This window comes from Hippocampus guttulatus, chromosome 9 (genome assembly GCF_054856545.1).
Source record: "Hippocampus guttulatus isolate MCC_2025c chromosome 9, RoL_Hgut_1.0, whole genome shotgun sequence".
NCBI lineage: Eukaryota > Metazoa > Chordata > Actinopteri > Syngnathiformes > Syngnathidae > Hippocampus > Hippocampus guttulatus.
In genome coordinates this window covers 354842-373504 of record NC_141269.1, presented here as the reverse complement: position 1 = coordinate 373504, position 18663 = coordinate 354842, and the positions used below count along the sequence as shown (strand labels likewise).

The 18663-nt window shown below is 53.9% G+C and overlaps 2 protein-coding genes across 7 annotated transcripts; both read left to right on the top strand.

The window, feature by feature from the left end:
* The first annotated feature begins 234 nt into the window (after nt 1-234).
* socs7 (suppressor of cytokine signaling 7) lies at nt 235-9630 on the top strand. Of its 5 annotated transcripts, XM_086119697.1 has the most exons (10): nt 235-2075; nt 2977-3056; nt 3191-3298; nt 3658-3780; nt 3937-4082; nt 4865-5033; nt 6402-6530; nt 7026-7161; nt 7356-7486; nt 8533-9630. In XM_086119697.1, the coding sequence occupies exons 1-9, from the start codon at nt 751-753 to the stop codon at nt 7456-7458; spliced, it is 2319 nt and encodes a 772-aa protein (XP_085975823.1). In that variant the 5' UTR covers nt 235-750; the 3' UTR covers nt 7459-7486; nt 8533-9630. The 5 variants fall into 5 exon arrangements, 4 of the variants coding, with proteins under 4 accessions (XP_085975823.1, XP_085975822.1, XP_085975824.1 ...); XR_015101805.1 differs by lacking the exon at nt 7026-7161; XM_086119696.1 differs by having other exon boundaries at nt 7356-9630.
* Nucleotides 9631-10654: 1024 nt separating this feature from the next.
* sp2 (sp2 transcription factor) lies at nt 10655-18563 on the top strand. 2 transcript variants are annotated; one of them, XM_086119701.1, is made up of 8 exons: nt 10655-10794; nt 13106-13182; nt 13282-14046; nt 14477-14698; nt 15135-15435; nt 15643-15808; nt 16558-16751; nt 17243-18563. In XM_086119701.1, exons 1-8 carry the CDS (start codon nt 10788-10790, stop codon nt 17341-17343), a joined length of 1833 nt encoding a protein of 610 aa, XP_085975827.1. In that variant the 5' UTR covers nt 10655-10787; the 3' UTR covers nt 17344-18563. The 2 variants fall into 2 exon arrangements, with proteins under 2 accessions (XP_085975827.1, XP_085975828.1); XM_086119702.1 differs by lacking the exon at nt 10655-10794 and adding an exon at nt 10807-11808.
* The last annotated feature ends 100 nt before the right edge of the window (nt 18564-18663 follow it).

The following is an 18663-nucleotide window of genomic DNA, read 5'->3' as shown; positions in this document are numbered from 1 at the left end:
ACATCGCCATGCCGATGATCGAATCGAGGATGGCTTCCTGTGGAAAATGCGTTTGGAAACCCCTTAAAAAATTCTAAAGTTGTATTTTTGCAGCCCGGGTTCGCCCAACACCGCCCCCTGCTGACAAGTGCAGTCATTGCCGCAAAACCGAAGTGATTGGCTGTCCCACCGGAAATAGTTTGTGATGTCATCGCTTACCATTTCTTTGCTGCGACCTAGTGGACAAAGGCTGAACAGCACCCCCTCGCTCGCTTTGTTCTGAAGATCTTGGAATTCTTTTTTTTGGGGGGGGGAGAGTTTCTTTATTACAATTCTCAGGATATGTTACATGATTTATCATATCATTTGGGAAACGAATGAGTGCGAGAGACAAAAAAATGTTTAGTTCACGAAATCAAGGAGAGAGGGATTCCTCGTCACGAGTGATGCTGAGCGAGCGGGCGGGGCCCGGATGGAGAGCAAGGTGCTGGCGGTCGCGTTCAACCCCCCCGCCCCCCGTTTGCTCGTCCGCCTGCTCCGTGTTCAGTGAGCGGGGACTCGACGATGTCTGAGGCCGGCCTGCGCCCGCACGCCGCCGCGAGCCAGGCGCGGCCTCGCCGCAGAGGATGAACGCGGCGGCTGACGTCGTCGTCGTCGTCTCCTTTCGGCCTCTTGTCTGGCTCCGCCTCGACGGGAGCTCCGGCCCCGCTCTGACCGCTCGGTCTTCGTCTTTCGGCGCCATGTGACGCGCGGGCGCCATCCGGAGCGAAAATGACGAGCGAGGCGCGGGACGTGTCGCCCGACTTCGTGCTCATGCGCCTGGTCTCCGCCGCCGAGGAGGACGTCCCCGATGCCGAGAGCGGCCCGGCGCCGCCTGGGGGGGTCGCGGTGGCCGGGCTGGCTCGCAAAGCGGCCCCGGAGCTCAGCCGAGACGCGGGCCTCGAGCGGAACAAAGCCCCGGCGACTCGCGGCCCCGCCGCACCTGACGGCGACGGCCAAGCCCCGCCGCGTGCGGCTCCGAGGCCGCAGAGCCCCGCGCAGGCCCCGGCGTGCGAGTTCGGCTCCGGTCTGCGGCCGCAGCTGCTGGTGTTCTCGGACCTCGTGCGCAAAGGGGACGGGATCCTGGAACTGAACCAGCACAGGACTCCCCTGGGCTTGGACCTGCCGACGCCGGACCCCGGGGCAGGTTGCTCCAAGCCCGCCTTCGGGAATAGCACCCGGACCCCGGAAGAGGTCCGGCAGCAGCTGCGGGATCAAACGGACGCGACCTGGGCGACGCGTCCTCCGGTCCCGCGGTCCGCGGAGCGGCGAGGATCCGCGGAAGTGCGCCGTGGACGCCGAGTCCTGGCCGGCCCGCCCCAGCTGCCCTCGCCCTCGGGGGGCTGCGCCCCGCCGGCCGTCATCGACCCCGGATGGGCGTGCGCCGGCCGTGACCGAGAGGGACCCGTGTTGAAGCTGGCCCGGAGGTTCGGGGAGCTGGGGGTCGGCGCCGTGCCAAAGATGCTCCTCAAAGCGGGCGAGCTCCCGCGTTGCGCGTGTCAGGGGGCACACGCGCCGGGCGAGGAGCACGCCGATGACCCCGCCGTCACCAGCGACGCTCTGCTGGTTCTGGAAGGGCTCGGCAGCGACGACGTGGCCGGGCTGGGCCTGCAGGACCTGCAGGACCGGAGTCCGCACGACCGGGAGCCCAACCGAGACTTTTTAGTCAGCGCCAAACCGGACCTCGGCGACGAAATAAGTTATTTCCGGGCGCAAGTGACGGTGGAGGAGGGGCTCTGCGGCGGGGGGTCCCCAGGGGTCGACCAGGATCCGCAGGACTCCCCTCTGGTCCGCAGCCGGGCCTCCACCCCCCGCAGGAGGCCCGAGAAGTGCGCCGGTGCCCCGCGGACCCCCTGCGGGGCGGCCAAGACGCCGAGGGCGGCCGCCTCGTCCGCCAAATCCAAGAAGCGCTCGCTGAGGGTCCGCCTGAGCAGGTTGTTCCGTGCCAAGAGCTGCAGCGGTTCCTCCCACCTGCTGGACCGGGACCGCGCGACCCCTTTTGGGGGGCTGGCCGACGCGCACACGAGCGCATCGGGACCCGCGCTGGATTTGGACAGGTGAGCGCGGCCGCCGTCTTCATCATTCGCATCCCTTTTGCCTTGACATCGGGCTGGAAAAGAAGCGCAAAGCCAATCGTGACAAAAGTCTTCAAAATAAGATCGGATAAGAAAACCTCGATTGGTCTCACAATGGAGAAATTTGCAATCACCAGCAGCAAAAATTGAGGGGGGGGGGGTGCAGAAAATGTTGAACCCTTTCATGCCTAACCCATCGAGGAATAGCCAGAAAAATCCGATTTGGGGGAACTGAGATGTCCATTAACCCTTTGAACAAAATCCACAAAAATATTTTTGCCGTATCACGTTGTTTTAGATATTTGGCGTATTCCACTGATAAGCATGATGTCGATGACATCTGAAAATGATCATTCGGGGGAAATCATATTTTAAACCTGCAGTATCAAATTTGACACAGATGATTGAATGTCATGTAAAGGATGAGTTACATCATGACAATGCGCCGATCAAATAGGATACAAATGGCGTGATAGGCTTCGGAGAAAAAAAATGAACCGTACACGGTACAGAATGCAAAACAAAATATCAAATTATAAATTTATAAAGAAATGAATTTTTGAACCATTTACACATGTGCAGATAAAATCTCAATGCCCGCACCTTACAAACTAAAGAGAAAACAGTCTGCCCCCTAGCGAACAATCCATGAATTGCATTTTATTCAAAATATTCATTCCATGTCTTTTCTGCATCCCCCCCCCCACATTTAAATGATCCTGCGGGCCTGATCAATCGTCCTCGGGGGCCGGTTTCGGCCCGCGGGCCGTATGTTTGACACAGATGGCATTCCGGAGGAAAGGCCGTAGTTTCCATGTGCGATGTTTCCGACCATGATGATTGTTGTTGTGTGTGCGTTTTTGGACTCGTTGCGGTTGCTCAGCGTGGATCGCGACGCGAGCGGCGGCAGGCTGAGCCGGGCCCACGGTGCCTTCTGCCCCGCCTCCCTCTCGTCCTTCGCCGGTAAGATCACCTGACGGGGCGCGCGCACACTCTGTCCCCCGATGCCGCCCACCGTCGGAGTCCAAAGTGCGCACCCGAGTCACCGTCCGTCCGTCCGTCCTCGGTGTCCGTGTGTCTCTCCCCCCTGAGCGCAGGCGAAACGGTGTCTCTGCTGGACGTGGACCTCTCCCGGCGAGGTACCGCCAACACGCCTCACCCGCCCACGCCGCCGCCTCCGCCGCGGCGAAGTCTCAGCCTTTTAGGTACTCCCCCCCCCGTGCACTGGCATTGTCGTCTCTCACCCGCTTGGCGAGCTCGACTTCCCGTTTCTCTGTTTCTTGTCCGTCCGTACGTCTTCTCTGTCTGTCTCTGCTCACGGGTTTCCCAATCCAGCGTCATCCCAAATTAGCAAAACCACGGAGGCCTTGTCATCCAATCAGATCATCTCACCCCCCCCCCCCCCCCAAAGAAAATGTGTTCATATTTGATAATACGACATGTGACGGCTATCGATGCGCTTTGACTGACTTCCTCCCTTCACGCCGCTCTCCTCGCGTCCACTTTGGCGTCCCTTCGCACCCCCCCACCCCCCGCCCCTCTCCCGGCTCGCCGAACGGGTCAGACGGCATCTCGGGTCCCCAGTCGGGCGGTTTCCTGTTGAGCGTGATGGGCGCGTCCCTGCAGTCCCTCCCCCCACCCGCTCCTCCCTCGCACGGCACCGCGCGGCACAGCCTCAGCCTCAATGGTAAGACGCGGTCAAGGTGGGATCACATCCGATGCGATATGAGCCGCGGCGCCGCGGCTACGGGGCGGGATGCGACCGAAATGGACAAGGAGAGGGTGGGGGAAGAGATGAAGGCCGTCCGGACTTTCAAGCCTCGGGTGTGTTGTCCCCTTTTAGACGCTTTCCTGCGGGCGCTTCCTCACGTCAACCCGGCGCGGGCCGAGCCGCCGCCCGCATCCAGGCAGGCGCCGCCGCCCGTCCTCTGCGCTCTCCGCAGGTCCGAAGCCGGCAACTTCACCGCCAGCCTGCGGGAGCTGGAGAAGGTAAGGCGTCCTCGCCTCGCCTCGCCTCTCGGGCACGTGGACCAAACGTTGCGCCGTGAAGATGAGAAATGCTTCGAGTGAGGCCGATCGTAAAACTCATTCGGTAGCGGCCAATTCTGGACCAAGTCTGAAAAGACCTTTCAAAACGTCTTTGGGAGTGAAGGAGCTTTAAAGGGCGCAAAGCTGAAACGGAAAGATTTGGACAAGTCTTGAAACGCTGAACGCTGTGTCAAAAGAGTTGTCGATTCATTCCGTCGCGGACAAAAGCCGCCGCCGTTGCCGCTCTCCCGTACACTCCACATACTTATGGACTGCGCACAAGACGGCAACGCGCGCTGATGACAACAGAGGTCATCGAGGTCATGCAAAAAGCAGGACCCAAATAAATAAACGCAGCGATCGTGATGGTCTTTGGAAGAGGAAGAATGAAGTCAATCAAATACCAGAAGCGTTTCGAGACTCAAATTCGGTCAGTGTAAGTAAAAAAAAGAACTCTCCTTCACTCCCAAAGACGTTTTTCAACGTCTTTCCGGACACGGTCCAGAATTGGCCGGTACCGAACGAGTTCAATCTTCTCCGATTTCTGTCGTCATCCTCCGTTTGAGCAGATGACGAGGGACAAACGTTTTTTGCCCATTTTCCAACGGACCCGAGCGGTCGGCGAACGGTAATCGATTTGCGTGAGCGTTTTCTGCGCTGGTCAATTTGAAAGCGTTTCCTGTTCTCCAATGAAGGGATGTTCCGTTGAAATAACTGGGCGCGCGACCTGTGTGGGTCCGCAGTGCGGCTGGTACTGGGGTCCGATGAACTGGGAGGACGCGGAGATGAAGCTGAAGGGCAAACCCGACGGATCCTTCCTGGTCCGAGACAGCTCCGACCCGAGATACATCCTGAGCCTCAGCTTCCGCTCGCAGGGCGTCACGCACCACACGCGCATGGAGCACTACCGCGGTGAGACACGGCTAACGCCAAGTGCTGACGTCACCTCGTGACGTGCGACGCTGCCCCCGCCGCCCCAATTCGAACACACCAAAAAAAGAGGCCTTCTAACGAGCGCCGTCAGTTTAATTCCTAGTTATCGGCATTGATTTAAGACAATTTTAACTCGATTCATTTTTTTAATCGCGAGATTAATGCGGCACCCCGTCACGGCGGATGTTACGTTGCTCTCAAATAATCAAATGCGCTCCGAGTTTGAATAACTGCTCCGAGTGAAAAATGTTCACGTCAAATTGAAAGTCGAAAATGTCGTTTCGGTCAACATTTGCATTTTTACACAAAGAAAACGGATCCACGGTTCCATGTTGGTGAGAGCGCCGAAATGGGAAAAATTGGAGAAAAAGAAATCAAAGGAAATTTAGATCAGATTTAACCACGGCTCATCGGAGTTAACTATGAAATAGTACATTTGATCGCGATGAAATATTTTCACGGTTTGACAGCACGAGTTCTAACGTGTCATCGCCACGTGGCGTCCCAACGCGAAGTGCCAAGGTGAAGTTTGAACAGCGCGCCGGCTTGAAGTTGGAATGCGATGATCCGACTTGTAACGTAACAGGCTAGCGGTGAGTTCAAACTTATTTCGTTTTAACATTTGAACGTATCGTTCTCTGAAACGACATGCTCAAACGGGATCCGCTAACATGGAGTCGGAGTTTTACGATCAAGCGGGAAGGTGACATTTGCGACGTGGCGACATCCTAAGGGGGTCACAAAGAGCGAACGTGAAGCGGACGTCAAGTCGTTCAAAGTTCTCGCGCGGCATTCCGACAAGACTCTTTTCTTCCATGAAGTAAACACTTTGGCTTGGAAACGGAAGTTATAACGCGAAATTACAATAACGTGCTAACGTGGACTTCCGACGTGATGTCCGATGATGAAGTTGCGACTTTAACTGCTAACGTGCGGCCTCAGCCGGCATCGAGCGGTAACGCGAAACCGTTCTAACCGAGCGCTCGCATGCATTTCCGGCACGGAGTTCGAATGTGACGATAAAGTTGTAACCTGACGCGAATTTCTATCGCGTAAGTCAAGCGTTCACTTCAAGTTGTAACCCGAGTGGCGAGGTGGAGCGCCGGCGAGGTCCGACAAGAATTTGGAAGATGACGTTGCAATGCAAAGCGCTAATCGGGAGTTTTAGCGTCACGCTCGAGAGCCGCGCGTCGCTCGTCAAGGTGAATTCCCGACAATGACTAAAACGCAGCGCTAGCGCCGACTCTTACTCGCGAGTAAGAAACCGGCGACGGCCGTAATGAGTTTTTTAGTGAAACGCTCCAAACGTTCCGACCCAGCGCTAAGCCGGCGCCTGCGTTTTTTTAGGCACGTTCAGCTTGTGGTGTCACCCCAAGTTTGAGGACCGCTGCCACTCGGTGGTGGAGTTCATCGAGCGCGCCATCATGCACTCCAAAAATGGGAAGTTCCTCTACTTCCTGCGATCCAGAGTCCCAGGTACGCTAACTTTCACTCTCCGGGATTCGGACCTCCTTTGGCTCGGATTTGCGAGTTTGCGCTCGCGCTCGCGATGCCGTACGGAACTCGACTCGCTCCGCGACAAGCGGTCCCCTGGGTAAATAGTCAACAATTCTCCGAGCCGTTTCACGGCGCTCCCGGCGGAGCGTTTACCGCGCCTACCCGAAAAGAAGTCCGACGCTAGCTCTCTTTCGCCACGCGTCGCGAAGACGCCAACCCGGCCCGTCTTTCTGCTACGCAACGTTACAAGCGGCTTGCGATTGCCCGACGTGTCTGTCGCATTAAATGGACTCGAGCGAGAGTCGCCCAAGACGACGGAGATGATTTCAATTCGGCGCTAGAACCGACGATGTGACGTACGCGCGGCGCTCGCGCGCGACTAAATACGACTACGACCGGGTAACGTACCGCGACTCGTTCTTTCGTTGGCATTGTTGTTGCCGCTATTTTGGGGTCTCTCTTTCTCGGGCGCAGGCCTTCCTCCGACGCCGGTGCAGCTTTTGTATCCCGTGTCTCGCTTCAGCAACGTCAAGTCCCTGCAGCACCTCTGCAGATTCCGCATCCGCCAAATCGTGCGCATCGATCACATCCGACGACTTCCGCTGCCCAGGTGGGCTCGCCGCAACCGCGGTCGGGTTTCCCGTTCAGGTTTCGGATCGCGCTTCGAAAGCGGATTTGGCCCGGCTTTCGCGCGAGAGCCGGGGTCCCGAATAAAGCTTCGGGGATGGGGACGGTTGGGGGGGGGGGGGGGGGGGGGGGTTCCAGCGAGGCTTTTATGTGTCTTGTGTTTGTGTGTGAGCGCAGGTCGCTGCTGTCCTACCTAAGTAAGTTTTATTACTACGACCCCGAGGAGGAGATGTACCCGTCCATCAGAAGCATCCGGGCGGCGCTCCGGGCGCACACGTAGCGCAAACGACGACCGACGACGGCGACGCGTACGCAACGTCAAAGCGCTCACCCGTGATTGTGACGTGGCAAAAAAAAAGAACCTCAGCGTCCAATACGCGAAGGACAGCGTGTCGTTCCTTCAAGTGCTTTCTTTTTATTTATTACTATTCGATACGACTCTACTACGGGAAGGCCTTGAGCCAGGAATCGAACCCACGACCTCCGCACTGTGAGGCGGACGGGCTAACCCGTCGCGCCCACCTTGTCCACATTTGAAATCGAAACGATGGAAAGTTGAATCCGTTTGTTTTTTAAATAATGAGAAACCATCCTGTGACATGAAACCTGATTTTTTTTTACAGCATTTCCATTTCCTAGAATCCAAAAAATGTGCCCTTTTAAAATTTCGTTTGGAGAATTTTTTTTTATCAAAGAATTTATCAGCATTTTCAGAGAATAGAGTTGCCGTGAACAGATAAAACGTCGTCCGTGTGGAAAAGTTGGACTCGAGAACTGTGTGCGAGCCATTTGATGTCATTTCTGGATATTTTTCAAAGACTACCAAAACTATCCCAAATGTTTTTTTTCTTCCGTTGCAGACGAGACATGCGTGTAACATTTGATTTTGGGGAGGGGAAAAAAAATGTTGTTTTTTTTAATTTAAAAAAAACTCGACGTCTTGTAACTTTTAGATGTTACTCGTATTTAACTCCTTCACTCCCAAAGACGTTTTTAAACGTCTTTTCGGACTTGGTCCAGAATTGGCCGGTACTGAATGAGTTTAATTATTTAATTCAAGAGAGTAAACGTGTGCCATTTTTTTAAGTTTCTCCGAGCGCAGTAAAACAACGAATTCATCAAATTCAGTGTCTTTGACATTTGGGCTGCATAAAACACCGTTGCTCTCGTGGAGCTTTTGTTTTCACTTCCAAATGCCTGACATTGTGTGACATTCAACTTTTTTTTTTTTCTTCAGCTGTATTTTATTTGAGGGCACCCCCCCCCCCCCCCAAATCACATCCTGTACCCTTCAACTTGAAAAAAGTAACCCGAGTTTCTTTTGCGACTCTTTCTGGCGCCGCTTCTAATTCAGGGCGCCGCGTGGAGACCCGAGCCGGCGCAACGAGCGTCGGCCGCAAGGGGGACACGCTGCCGTCTCTCCGTTCTTGTTCTTCTCACCTCGGACGGCGCCGGTGAGGCGTTTTTGCCGGCCGGCGTCCTTCCTCGGAAGTTCCGCTCGCGGACCAAACGGCAGACGGACGCCCAAAGTGCTTTTTGCTTTGTTTGGAGCACTCCTCCCTTTTCTCTCCGGCCTTCTCTTTCTCTATTGCTGTCCAGTGAGACAACGGCGGCTTCGGGATGCTCTCGGGGCAGACACGCGCACGCGCGCGCGCGCGCACGCACACGTTTTCGGTTCATGCCGTGTTTGTTGTCTCGAGGCAAGGGCACGTTCGAAAACACTCTCAGTAGCTCCTGAAAAGTTTGAAAAATAATCAGGCCCTGCCAACAGTTTCACCCATCGACATGAAATCGGGTGCGCGGGTTTATCAGAACAGGACGCACCCAAAAAGTCGAAAGGGCGCTTGGTCAGAATTGAACAGGAAGCGGCCATTTGGGGGTCACCCTCGACATTCGCCGGATTTTGAAAACATTTGCCCATGAAACCACAGACGTGAAATGGAGTGGACACGTCTAGCATAACGAGCGGGAGGCGTACCCGATGAAGCGGCCTTGTGAATCAAAGACTTTGGTGCGTGAACACAAATGTTAACAACACCAGCAACAACGACAAAGAAATTGTCCGATTTTGGAACGACTTCGCCATTTGGAAGAGACGCGCGACGCGTCGCAACGCATTCTGGGATGTTATGGTTACCGGCGACGGATTCTCCGAATAGGAAATAGGACTCGAGCTTTCCCCGAGGAGATCATGCGAGTGGAAATAAGCGCTTTCAGACTCATCGGTGCGAAAGTCAGACTACAACATGGACGGGGGCTCGCTGCTAAGGTTGTTTTGCAGATTTTGACCTCTGCCTGATGTCATTGTTTGATTCCCGTCGTGCCACGTGCGTGTGCTAGTCTGCCCCGACTCATCCAAATGTATGAAGATGTGTTGATGCTCATTGTGTTTCTCACAAGATGGATGCTCTTTTTGTAAATCAGCATAAAAGCAAAAATCAAAAAAGGCAAACTTGTGGCGCCTACTTTTTTTCATTCCGCTCTTACCTCACCTCAACAACAACAAAAAAACGTCCATTTCTCCCACCTTTTTGTATCGATGAGGTAAGGAAGTGTATTGCAGACACACACCTCAAGAAAACATTTTAAAAAGTTTAGTATCGGGTTCTGACGCGATACATTTCAAAATTTAAATTTTGATTTCACGCTGTGACGGGATAAATCTCACGTGTACGGTTCAGTATCAAGTTATAATGTGATGAATTTCACGTTTCAACGTGATAAATGTAATATGAAATTACATTTGAGGCGATACGTTTTTTATGTACTCGTTTATCAAGTTCCAACGCGATATTTTTCACTCCCAAAACAAATGAACACGCGCGGAGCCCTGTGTGAGTCTGCGGTCTTCTTTTTGAGTCCTATAAATGCTCGCTATGTTTGGAACTCTATAAATACTCCCCCCCCCCCCCCCCCCCTCCTACACACACACTTCATAATACAGTATTTCAGATTTAAAAAGAAGACGCATACACCTACAGTACATGTACATGGGGCTGACCTGAATCGAAGAAATCGATTGATTTTGTTTTGCCAAATGCAGAAATCAAATGTTTAACGTTTTAATGTGATCACTGAAATCAACTGAAATAATGCGATAAATAAACAACTATTGGGATTGGAACAGTGACATTCTTTCTTTAAAAAAATACATTTATTCCTACAATATTCTGACAGTGCCAATGTTTTTTTGGTGCGTGCGTGTGTTGCAGAATTTCTGAACTCGTGTGGCTGATTTAACGACAGCTTTGTCACATTGTTCGTACCGTTACACACACACCCGCCCCCCCACACCTCCTATTGGACGTCGGTCGCGTCATTCAAACATGACTCCTGCTCTAATAGGTGGTACATTCACGCGGAAAAACGTCCATTGAACCCGATTTCTCTTGGCGCCATTGGTGGACCACTTCGATCGATTGACGTCCCCAAAAAAATTCCTCTTCGATTGGACGCGGCGACTCTCAATCATGGCAATGTTTAAATGCGACTGGCCGCTTTTGCCGCCAATCGAGTTCACTCTGAGCGCGGATTGGCGCAGGGGGGAGCGGGCGGATTCCTCCCCGGGGCTCGCTGCGTTTCGAGGCTGTACGGACAGCGAATGTCGTCATGAGCGGTGGGTAGGAATTCAAACATTGGCGTTTATATTACCTTCTACTTGGTAAAACATGACATTTGCGTGGCGCGCCACCATTCGGCGGCCAGTGGACGGATATTAAAAGCGGGCTGCGGCGGCTCGCGTCAAGCCCGAAGCCGCCTCACTTCCTGAATTGGCTTTCCCTTTTCTCTTTTGCCATCGAAGAGTTTAACTCGCTAACTACGCGGATGCTAGCGGCTCCGAGCTAGCTCGGATATGCTAACGTGTTAAGATAAAATAAGACAAACTTGTCCCTCCCTTTCCTCTCCCCAACAAAGCACCCCCCTCGCCTATCGGGGCTTGTTGTGGCCGTTCAAGCGAAACTTCACGCGAATTAAATCGGCTTAGATTAGCTGTTAGCTACCGGACCCGCTGCTGCTTGTACAGAATTTGGGCTCGTGTGTATGTGTGAGGACGGTGTGCTAACGGCGTTAGCACAAACAAACCGGACAATCCGGCCGGACGATGTTGGAGAATTTTGCAAGTGAAAATGATAATACGTGAAGTGGTGTCAATGCTGCAAGTGCCCAATTTCAGTACTTGTTACTTCTACTACAGCACGCGGACCGTTTTACGGCAAATGCGGTTATGCGCTTGGAAATGTTTCTTGAGAAATCTTTTTGCCGTCTGACCTTCCCGCTCCCTTTCCTCGGTCGCATTCGATTCTTTAGCCATTGACCAGGCGATTCGATGAATGATGGTCAAGATACTCGGACCGCCCCTCCCTCCCTCCCTCCTCTCTTAATGTAGTCATTTTCGCTCCATAATCGCAACGAGGGGGAAAGCCCATTCATTTCCCGACAGCCCGCTGCACCGGCGTTCTAAACAAGACTTTGTAAACTTGCGTGGGGAAATCGCCTCATTTTATTCTTGCTAGAACCCACTGACCGAGCAAATGGTGGCGGCGGCGCCTTAAAAATACGCTTCTTGGAGAACGCTCAAGACATCGACAAAAACGATTCCGATTCTGACATACTGCGTCATTGCAAACATGTGAGTTGCGCAATATCCATACGTCGCCCTTTGACCTCTGCAGATAAATGATCCCATCTACTCATTGCATCCGTTACGCTCTTGCCTCTGCGCAGTTCTAATCGCGGCCAAGGCGAGCAATTGTTCTGACACTTTGACAAGTGCGCTTCAGAAATGACCCCCGTCCGTTTGGCCGTCTGCCATCGCGCGACCGCAAGACGGGTGCCAAATTTGTGCGCTTCGGATCGCAGATCCCTCCGGTGCAGGGCAAAGCAACTCGGCCATCTCCTGCCTGTTTTCGATCCCTCCTGAACTCCGGCGCACCCGATTCAACTGATGGAGAAGGCTTTTTCATCTTCCAAACATCTTTCCTCCTCATGCACGATTTCCTCCTTGTGTTACATCTTTTCTTCCCCTCTTAATTCATCATCATTCCTTTTGTCGCTTAAATCTACTTTTCTGCCTTCCTCCTCCGACCTGCTTCCCCCCCGGCCTCTTTACTTTCCCGCCGTACTTCCGTCAGACCTGCTTTTTTTTTTCTACGCACGTCCTTACGTCCTTGTCGACTTTGCTGCATTCTTTCCATTCTTTCCTTCCTTTTTTCCATACGTCCCGACAGTACATCATCCCTTTTTTTTGTTGTTGTTGCTTCACTTTTTTTGTGTGTGTGTGGCATCTTCCCCATCTCTGCCTCCCCCTGTCTTTTTTTTTTTTTTTTTTTAATAGATTCTAATTATTTCCCAATACCTGGAAGTGGGGGGAAAAGAGTGCACCGGTTTTTGACCCCCAGTACTTGTGTCTTAAACGTGAGCACTCACAGGCCACAATATTAGGTACACCTTCCTTCCGCATCATTCGCAAAGCAATGCAAGACGGTATTTCATTGTGTCAGGTGATCCCCGCGATCGGAATATTGCAAACGACTCTCGGTGTGACGACAGAAGCACAATAAAAAAACAAACAAACGTACAGTTCCCAGCCAATCAGAATGGCTGATCTTTAGGGCGGAATTCTCTCTCGGGCCGTCTCGAGGTTGCGTTTTGGTGTTGCTAAGCGGCAACGCCCTCCCGCTCAGTCAAGTGCGACGCGCTCGTCTTTATCCTCGCCCATGCGTCGCGGCGGGGGTGCCTTCCGAACTCACGCGGGGGAAGTGGAAAACGGCAACAAAGGCGGCCAAAAACGTCAAGTAATAGTTTTCCGCGCACTCGAAAGGTGATTCTGCCGGCACGCTTTTCGAGTGGCTCCGCAAAGGTGTTGCGCGCGAGATCAAGCGTGACACTCCGTTGCTTAGTTGATGACGTGTGCGTGTGTGTCGTAGATTTAAAGGACAACATGGCCACCGTTGTCGCTGTCGGTCCCAGTGAATATCTCCAGCCCTCGAGCGCCACCGCACAGGTGAGGCAACCGTGACCGGAAAGGTGCAGAGAGAGAGCGAGACAAAGTCCCGCAAGTTTGCATCTCGACCTCTGAAAATCCGTCCGTCTCCGCGTACAGGCGGAGGGTCAGCCGTCCCCTCTGGCCCTGCTGGCCGCCACCTGCAGTAAGATCGGACCCCCCGCCGCCCAGGCCCCCGCCGCCTCGCCGCCGACCCAGCCGCAGCCTCGCCGCCTCCTCCCCATCAAGCCGGCCCCCATCGCGCCGGCGCCCCCCAAGAACCTGGGCTTCCTCCAAGCCAAGGGCAACGTGATCCAGCTGCCGGCCGGCCTGGGCCCCGGCGCGCCCGGCGGCCCCATCGTGCTCACCATCCAGCAGAGCCCCGGATGCCCCGGTCCCCAGAGCCCCGCCAACATCCAGTACCAGGTCATGCCGCAGATCCCGGGCGCCCAGACCATCCAGGTCATGCCGCAGGGGGGCCAGATCCAGCTCATCCCGGGCACCAACCAGGCCTTCATCACCACCCCCGTGTCCGTGCCGGCCCAGGCGGCCGCCGCCCCCGTCGCCGCCCCCTTCCCGCCGCAAAAGACGGTCGCCATTAAACCTTCGCCCAAAACGAGAAAGTTGAGCGCCGCCGCCAACGCGGTACAGCTGCCCGGCGGGCTCGCGCTGCCGCTCAACGTGGCGACGGGGGAGGTGGGCGGGGCTCAGATCGTAACCGAGGCGGCGGCGGCGCACGCCGTCGTGGGCAAGTCGCGACGAGGCAGGAAGAAGAAAGCCACGCCTGACGCGCAAGCGGCGCCGCCGCCGCCCCCTCAGGCTCCTTCGCCACCCCCGGAGCAATTGGAGACCATTTTGATCGAAACTGCGGACAACATCATTCAGGTTGGGAAACCATTGCACATACTCCTTCACTCCCAAAGACGTTCTGAAACGTCTTTTCAGACTTGGTCTAGAATTGGATGCTACCGAATGAGTTAGCACCACTATCGGCGGCGTCGCCGATACCAGCCTTACTTCGAGGCGTCTGTACTCGCAGCGGCGGCCGATACCGGCGGCGGCCTCCTCCTTGTCGCCATTTTAGAATCGGGAACTAGAAATGAGAAGGATTAAAAACTGCCATTCATTCAATGCTAATGGGAAAAAAAAAGCTCTTTCGTTGAAATGATCTGTCGTTATCCGTTTGCGGGGGCTGGCGCTTGCGCATCAAAAGTGGTATCCGCGGCGACTCAAAAGATTTGAAGAATCTCGGCATTCGCGGCCACGTCGTTCACGGGCGGCCGGGCTGACCTCGCGTCGGGTTTTGCGTCCGCAGGCGGGGAACAACCTGCTGATCGTGCAGAGTCCCGGCCAGCCGGCGGTCGTTCAGCAGGTGCAGCTGGTGTCCTCCAAGCAGGAGCCCCCCGCGGTCCAGATCCCCCAGCAGGCTTTGAAGGTGGTGCAGGCCGCCTCCGCCTCGCTGCCGCCTGTCCCGCAGAGGCAGTCGCCCGCGCCCTGCGGCCTGCAGGTGCCGTCGCCGGACGCGGTGCCAACGCAGGTGGGTCGACCCGACCCTCTCGTCCCGATTGGCAATTCAATATGAATTGATGACGAACGGCCGGTCGGTTTCTCCGCTGCAACCAAAATGTCGATCGGCGAAAATGGGATTCGCTGCGCGCAACTATCAAGTCGCCGTTGTTTGAAACCATCGCATGCACACATGCAAATGTGAACATGCAATCAAATTGCTCCTTGCGGCCACGCTATGGTTTCATTTATTTATCGAGTAGAGCTTGATTTTGGTTTTCGTTTATAAGACCAGCCGGTGACCCTGAACTTTTTGTTTGTTTTTGACAGCAAAACAGGTCTATTGTCAACAATTTTTTTCAAATCGTTTTCGTTCGATCCTTTTCTGTGAAAGTGTTTATTTGGGTTTTTTTTTCCCCCCCGTGCCTCCTCATTCCTTTTTCCCGCAAACGCTCTCCTTCCGTCAGATCTTTTTTAAGACGGGAGCCGGCGAGTGGCGATCGGTGCAACTGCAGGACGCCGTCTCCACGGCGACGACCCCCACCACTCCCGTGGCCACCCCGGCCTCGTCGCCCCCTCCCGCCTCCGTGGCCAAGAAGGCACCGACGGGCGGCAGGAAGGAGCGCACCCTGGCCAAGATCGCGCCGGCGGGCGGGATGATGGCGCTGAACGCGTCGCAGCTGCCGTCGGCGACGCAGGCGGTGCAGACCATCAGCATCAACGGCGTCCAAGTGCAGGGAGTTCCCGTCACCATCACCAACGCCGGAGGTGCGCCCGGGGAGACTTTGTTTGTTCGGGGCGGGCAAATTCTGGTGCCGAAGGGCCACATTTGATCTTTGAAACGATGTAGAGGGATAGAAAAATTTCCCGCTTGCAAAATGCGAACAAAAGCCGACGTTCAATTGAGGCGACCCTTCAAAGATCGCGGCCGTACCCGCCAGCCGACGTGTTCGTCTTTTGTTTTGTTTTTGTCAGGCCAGCAGCATTTGACGGTGCAGACCATGCAGGGCGGGGGCCTCCAGCTGGCGGGCGTGGCGGCTCACGTGGACCAGACGCTCACCCTGGAACTTCCCGGGCACGCCGGCGAGAAGAAGAGACGCGTGGCCTGCACGTGCCCCAACTGTAAAGACGCCGAGAAAAGGTAGCACGCGCCACCTAGCGCAGAGTGCTAACACGGGGCCCCGGCCATCCTTACCGGCTCACTCCGGTTTGCGCACGCCATCGTTTTTGTAAGATTAAGAAGAAAACGGCGTCTCTCTCGCTCTCTCTAAAATCCAGCGGCCGTCGCAATGCGATCGTGTAGATTTCCGATTGACTGTCATTAATTTGTTGGCTAGCAAATTAGCAAAAGCTAGCGCATCCCATTGAGACAAGGAAGGCAAACGGCGTAACCCGGGGGTTTCCGGGGGCCATTTGCGGCCCGCAGTCCATCTTTCAGCGGCCCGTGAGGTGACAAAAAAAAAAAAATATATATATATATATATATCTACATAATGCTAAAAATGACATTTGACATGGGCCACAAGGTTAGTAAAAAAAAAAACTCAACTGTATTTCAAACAGCCATCGCTGCATCCAAAGTGCTGTACATGGAGCAATTTAACATATCCAACAAACAGTAAAGCAAATCGGTAATCAAGACGGTAGAAAGCACTGAACAGCAAAACCAAGAGCGACTTTTCTCTACATTCGAAGATGATAATTAGGATTCAAACACAATTGATCTTCAAAAATACCTTTGTGAATCAAGGTCAATGCATTTTAGAAGCAAAAAATCGTTTCTTCCACTCGGTGCTCCACGGCCAATTGACGTTAGACAACGCACGAATGATCCTCGATAATAATAATGGGGAGGTTCAACGGGGCGGGTTCTAACGCTGTCTCCCGCAGGCCGGGCGACGTGGGCAAGCGGAAGCACATCTGTCACTTTCCCGGCTGCGAGAAGACCTTCCGCAAGACCTCGCTGCTGCGCGCGCACGTCCGCCTGCACACGGGCGAGCGGCCGTTCGTCTGCAACTGGGTTTTCTGCGGCAAGCGTTTCACGCGGAGCGACGAGCTGCAGCGGCACGCCAGGACGCACACGGGTACAACGCTCGCACGCCACGCCGCCGCTCGTCTCGGGGCGGGGTGGGGGGGGGCGCATAGAAATACGGAATGAGCACTCGAAGTGCGTCTAAAATTCCCCACGGCAAATCGATTCAGAAAAAAAACAACAACCAATTGACTGCATCCAGACATGACCTGTTCCGCCGGCCCCCTCTGCTTTTCTCACCGATCATCTTCCATGTGTGCGAGTTACCTCGAGCTGCTCATTTTGAAGCATTGAGCTCTTGGGATTTTGACTTGCCCGAAAAACCTTTGAACTGTAAACTTATCGGCCAATCGGAGGAGGGGGTTCCCCGAGTAGAAGATGAAATTGATGAATTTCGGTGAACGATGAGAAAAACCGACTCGAAATCAAGGGTGTTTTCGACCACATTTTCTGAAGGCGCTATCACACAAAAGGTCTTTGCATCCTTTTTTGTGTGTGTGTGTGTGCAAACTATCTAATCTGTGTGCGCGTGTGTGTGTGTAGGAGACAAACGCTTTGAGTGCAACCAATGTCAGAAGCGCTTCATGAGGAGCGACCACCTGAACAAGCATTACAAGACCCACATAAACACCAAGAACCTGTAAGAAAACAACAAGACTCCACACTGAAAAGCTGGAGTTTGTCACTTGTCCCATAATGGGACCCCCGCCCACCTCCTCCTCCTCCTCAACAACAACAACAAAAGCCTCTCTGGTGGGTTGTGTCGCACCATGTTCAAAGAAAAAGTGGACTGGAGAGAATCCCTCCAACTTATTTATGACGCCTTTTGGCAGCGGGCGTGCAGCTGCCGGTCCCAGTGGCCTCCATTTTGTGTCCTTTTCCCCAAACGGCCACCGTTTGGTTTGCCGCCGCCGGTGTGCGCTTACCTCTCCGAGGGTTAGCGGTTTTAACGCTTGTTTTTACATTGACATTTGCCGCTTACTTCTGCTAAGTTGACACCCAGAGTCCCCCCCCCCCCCCCCCCCCCCCAAGGTCGTGTTGAGGCAACAGTCGAGCCGGAATCTACTCGCAGAATTCAGCGCAGCACAGAGATTTGCAGTTGAGATGAGTTCCAGATACCCAAAAATTGCAGATACCAGAAATAACCACCGCTGCATTGGACGCCGGCTCGAGTGTTTACGATCTCTAAGACGCCAGTTTTACTGAATCCTTTGTTAAAGGGGGCTTTTCTTTCACCTCATAGTCTCTCGCCAGTATTATGTACAGTACATTGTTCCATATGACATTTTAAACCGCTTTGTAACCGCATAAGCTATTAATCATTTCTACCGCAGTGACGCGACAGTCGCACCGCGGGATGCAACCTTGCCGTGTGAGAGCGTGAAATCCACGTCAGAGCACTTGTTGCTACTTTCACGCAGACCCGGTTCAGAGAGACGAAGCCCCCCAAAGGTCGAGCTGGGGCCAACTTGGCTGTGAAAGGGGTGCGCGAAAGGAGAGCGGCAGAGCCTGCTGGCATTATTTATGTTTGTCCGCTCCCTCGATGCTGTAGTGAAGGAGAAGTGTTGAAATAGATGTGTGACATTGTATATTTGCTTCATTACTGCGTTGTCAAAGATCTCTAGAGACCCTTTTCTATCATCGTAATAATAAAAGATGCCTTAGACAGCAATTTAAAATAGCCTTCCTTTGTCTTTTAATTTATCTTCCTTGCTAACCTCCCATGCGCCCATTTGACCAGTCTCCAAATACACATTTAATATGAATAGTCTCATTTTTAACCCTTTCCCGTTGCTCGATTGTGCTTCAGGAGAAGCCAGCGGTTTATTTTATACTGTGTATAAATAAATAAGAATATATGAAAGTGGTGTATGCGGTGAAACCTTTTTTCTTATGGTCCATGATAGCTCTTTGGTTGGAAATACAAATGTACATGAAACCCCCCCCCCCCCCCCCCCCCAATT